The 5,098-nt window shown below is 39.7% G+C and overlaps 1 protein-coding gene across 1 annotated transcript; it reads right to left on the bottom strand.

Annotated features, from left to right (window-relative positions):
- Positions 1 to 632: 632 nt before the first annotated feature.
- Adam21 (ADAM metallopeptidase domain 21) lies at positions 633 to 3,317 on the bottom strand. The gene is made up of 2 exons (XM_026382228.2): positions 3,309 to 3,317; positions 633 to 2,942 (listed from the first exon to the last, which is right to left on the bottom strand). The coding sequence occupies exons 1-2, from the start codon at positions 3,315 to 3,317 to the stop codon at positions 633 to 635; spliced, it is 2,319 nt and encodes a 772-aa protein (XP_026238013.2).
- Between the last annotated feature and the right edge of the window lie 1,781 nt (positions 3,318 to 5,098).

Here is a 5,098-nt window from a genome sequence, read left to right as displayed (position 1 = left end):
AATTGCCAAATGAAGGTAAAGAGTAAGATTAGGCAAATTTGACTAGGAAGCACGCAGGAAACAAGTTCAGGAGCTTTTATTAAATAAACAACAATTTGTTTATATTTAACAAGAATTCACTTCTCCCTGTTGTTTACCAACTAAACACAATGAGTTAGGTGGGGCAATTATTACTATCCCTCTTTACAGATTTTTAAACAGAGCACCTGAATATTTAAATAATTTGCCCAAATTTCTAAATGTCACCCCTGGACACACTGATGTCTATCTCTTGTCTCTCCCATGAGTCATAAGAGGCAGGCCAAATTATATTGTTATATTGGGTGCATATATGAATATGTAACAACAAATCCCATAATTATGTACAACTCTAATCCACAATTAAAATGCAGGGGAAAAACACAAAAAGGATTAATTTGGGTCACTGGTTTTATTTGTTACTTAAAATAATGAACAGTAGGTAAGAATACCTATACTTAACAACAATGTTTCTGAATCTGATGGAAGGGGAGATCCCAGCATCTTTCGGTAAAATGTCAGGAATGTGCTCACTTTCAGGCATGTGTTAACATTTCTGTGGCCAAGAAACTACAACTTAATAATGCATGGAATATCAAATTGGAAACTTTTTCTTAACTTGGTGAGTGCGTTTTGGTCTCCTTGGGACTAGAATGCATTCGAGGATATCCATAAAGCCCAATAGTCAACAGAAAAATCAAAACAGACAATAAAAAAATCACGATTCCTGGTAATAAAGCTATTTTTTTTCCTAAGGGTGGGCCACTGTCAACACTACCTCCGTAGCCTCTGTGCAGACAATCGGGTGGGGACCACCCATAACCACAGTGGCAGTGATGTTTGTTATTACAGATCCCCTTCATATTGCAGGTCTCAGGAAGGCAGTCTTGTGACAAGACAGACAAACTAACACACTTTTTGTCGATACAGATCTTTCCTGTTCCACAGGCAGTGCCATCTTTTACTTCCCCAATGTCAGGTAAGTCCATCCCTAAATGATGGACAGAACTCCAGCAGGTGACACCATTGATGCGAGTGTGCTGCAAAACATAATGATCTTGGAGATGGGGAATGTCTTCCACATCTTCACACTGAACTCTCCCACAAAAGATGTCAGACATGTTACATTTTAGGTACACTGTGCCATTTATACCACAGTGGCCAAACTGGTTTCCTTGGGAGTTGATTTTTTGGTAGCAATTCTGAGATGCACTCTTTGCACCTTGGCCAAAAATTTCCTTGCACTGTTGGTCATGGTTATGACATCTCTTTTGATAGCAGTAGGCACTTTCACTACAAGGGATCCCATCCTGTACATACCCATCTTCTGGGCACTGATGGGATGACCCATTACACCACTCTGGGAGGTCACATTCATTGACCTGTTGTCTACAGATTTCCCCTGATGGTACGAATTTGCAGTCTTTGCAACAAAGTCCAGAAGCACAAGCAGCACCTGGCCTCAGGGTGCAGTTCAACAGACAACAAGGATCTTCCTCACACTGACGTATGGATCCACAATCACATTCCTCTTCTCTTTCAACTGCACCATTTCCACAGCGCTTCAGCAAAAATATTTCCCCTGGCTTTGGATGGTTGTGCAGACATGATCCTTGGTTTAATGTGGTCTTCATAAAATCAACATAACTGCAATTGGTAAATCTCTCTGCTGGTACTCTGAAAGTACTCATAAGGCAGCCTTTTTCCCCACAAAAACAGAAATCCTCATCATGATACATACCCAAAGTATGACCTAATTCATGGGCCACAGTATTAGCAAAAAGAGACCAGGGGTCTTCTTGGAAATTATCAACTCCACAATCAATAGGAGGACGACATATTCCTGCAACATAGGCTAGACCAAGTATACTTATATGTGCATTTTTAATGAAAATATGTGCAGCATCATGCTGTAGCTGGGAAAGACTGACTTGTTTCCACTGAGAAAAATCTTCTAAAACCTGTTCTATGTTTACCATTGGGAAAGCATTTCTTTGATTCCAAATCTCAATCCCAACCAAAATTACATAAGTGCTCAACTGCTGATATAAGGAATCCACTAAATTGACAATAAGAACTACATCCTCTTGCACCTTTGACAAGTTGCTTTGAGAGTAAACGAAGAAATCATGATCTATCACTACCACCAGCTCCAGAAACCATGTGTGGGTCCACCAGTCCCTAGTAGAATTTTGTTTCCAATCTGAGCTCTCAATCACTTCAAATTCTAGTTGTTGACGTGCTATTTCCTTCTCCGTTAAACCACAGCTCGTGGGTGAAAATTGTGTCTCGTTACTGTGTAATCTATAAACCAGGTGTTCAAATGTGGCAGAGTGCCTAATGGGTTCAATTTCATAAGTGAGGTCATTTATTTGTAACACTCCCCGAAAACCCCCAAAACAGGTACTGAAAACAACCAGAGACTCGGGGGCCCCCTCCACATAACCATGATAGTAACAGTCATCTGGGACGAAGGGGTGATCTTCCAGGAGGGCATGCTGCTCTGTGTAGGTGAGCACAGGAAGATGTGCAGAAACTAATAGTTTCTTGACCCTAATGTGCACAATGTGTTTCTGGCCCCCAAATAGCAGGCTGTAGGAAAGCCATCCTGGAGTCTTTGCACCTCTGCCTCTGCTGGTCACCTTCAAGGGGATCACCACTTCTGGGGAACTGAGATGTTGGGTGGGCCCAGCTTGGGAGAGGCTAGAAGGGGACAGAGACACTTCGAGCCAGAGCAGCAGAAGAGTGGCTCTCATGGATGCTCCATCCTCCACAGCCACCATTATGGAGCCATCTATCCAGAGCAGAAGAGGACAGAATGTGAGGCGCTGCTTGTGTGACTCCTTCCCCCTGAGCTGCTCAGGGTGCAGGGCTGACCTTATGGATCTGTGTCCTGGCAGAGTTGGAGCATCAGAGCTGCACTGCTGAAAGGGAGAATACAAATAATAAAATAAATAAAACAAAAGAAAGGGTGGGACAAGTGGTAGGATGAGGTTAGGAAATCAGGAGAGAAAAAGCATGGAGTAGCAAAAAAATTGAGTAATGAATCAGGAAAATTATTTGGATTTGCTTTAAAAAAATGAGAGTAGAGAGTTGGGAGTGGTATAGATAAAATGAGTCAATATTGGCCATATATTGATAATGGTTGAAGTTAGAAGATGAGTACTTACATGATTATCACAATCTTTATAGGCAGTATGAAAATATCCATAATAAAAATAGAAAAAAATAAAGAGACTCTGTATCTCAATTTGTTCAACACAGATTGGGTTTGTATCTGTTGTACTTACGCAGGACATTATTGACAGTGATCCATTTAACTGTTTACAACAAAACTGAAGACATCAAAATCAATCACAATAATTCTATGTTGATTTGATTGGCCTTATGATTAACATTATTTTCCTTTATTTAGAGTCTCCAAATTATATTCTCCATTATTCATAACTTTATTAGACTACAAGGTCCTTGACTACGGCTTAATGACTTTCCTTGGTCATTAAAAGAGCTCAAATTAACTGTTTGCTGATGACATGATCCTATCTTTAGAAGACCCAAAAAGTCCAGAAGACTTGTAGAACTGATAAATTTAGTGAAGTAGCAGGATACCAGATCAACATACAAAAATCAATCACTTCCCCATACTCCAAGAATGAACATTCTGAAAAAGAAATTAGGAGAATTATCCCATTCATAATAACCTCAAAAAAATCTTGAGAATTAATCTAACGAAGGATGTGAAAAGCCTATACAATGAAAACTGCAGAACACTGAAGAAAGAAATTAAAGAAAACCTCGGATGGAAAGATCACTCAGGTTCTTAGACAAGCAGAATTAATATTATCAAAATGGCCTTATTACCAAAAACATTATACAAATTCAGTGCAGTTCTCATCAAAATACCAATGACATTCTTCCAGAACTACAAAAAGCAGTTCTAAAATTCATCTGGAAAAATAAGAAACTCAGTTAATAACAAGAATCAACAAATGGGACTTACTTAAACTAAAAAGTTTTTTCTCAGCAAGAGAAACAATAAGAGAGGTAAATAGGGAGCCTACATCATGGGAACAAATTTTTACTTCTCACACTTCAGATAGAGCCCTAATATCCAGAGTATACAAAGAACTCAAAAAATTAGACAATAAGATAACAAATAACCCAATCAACAAATGGGCCAAGGACCTGAACAGACACTTCTCAGAGGAGGACATACAATCAATTAACAAGTACATGAAAAAATGCTCACCATCTCTAGCAGTCAGAGAAATGCAAATCAAAACCACCCTAAGATACCATCTCACTCCAGTAAGATTGGCAGCCATTATGAAGTCACACAACAACAAGTGCTGGGGAGGATGTGGGGAAAAGGGTACACTTGTACATTGCTGGTGGGACTGCAAATTGGTGCAGCCAATTTGGAAAGCAGTATAGAGATTCCTGGGAAAGCTGGGAATGGAACCACCATTTGACCCAGCTATTGCCCTTCTCAGACTATTCCCTGAAGACCTTAAAAGAGCGTACTACAGGGATACTGCCACATCTATGTTCATAGCAGCACAATTCACAATAGCTAGACTGTGGAACCAACCCAGATGCCCTTCAATAGATGAATGGATAAAAAAATGTGGCATTTATACACCATGGAGTATTACGCAGCACTAAAAAATGACAAAATCATGGAATTTGCAGGGAAATGGATGGCACTAGAGCAGATTATGCTTAGTGAAGCTAGCCAATCCCTAAAAAACAAATACCAAATGTCTTCTTTGATATAATGACAGCAACTAAGAACAGAGCAGGGAGGAAGAGCAGGAGGAAAAGATTAACATTAAACAGAGACATGAGATGGGAGGGAAAGGGAGAGAAAAGGGAAATTGCATGGAAATGAAGGGAGACCCTCATTGCTATACAAAATTACATATAAGAGGTTGTGAGGGGAATGGGAAAATAAACAAGGAGAGAAATGAATTACAGTAGATGAGGTAGAGAGAGAAGATGGGAGGGGAGGGGGGGATAGTAGAGGATAGGAAAGGTAGCAAAATACAACAGTTACTAATAGGGCATTATGTAAAAATGT

This window comes from Urocitellus parryii, chromosome 6 (genome assembly GCF_045843805.1).
Source record: "Urocitellus parryii isolate mUroPar1 chromosome 6, mUroPar1.hap1, whole genome shotgun sequence".
Classification (NCBI taxonomy): domain Eukaryota; kingdom Metazoa; phylum Chordata; class Mammalia; order Rodentia; family Sciuridae; genus Urocitellus; species Urocitellus parryii.
This window is presented reverse-complemented; position numbering and strand designations above follow the sequence as displayed.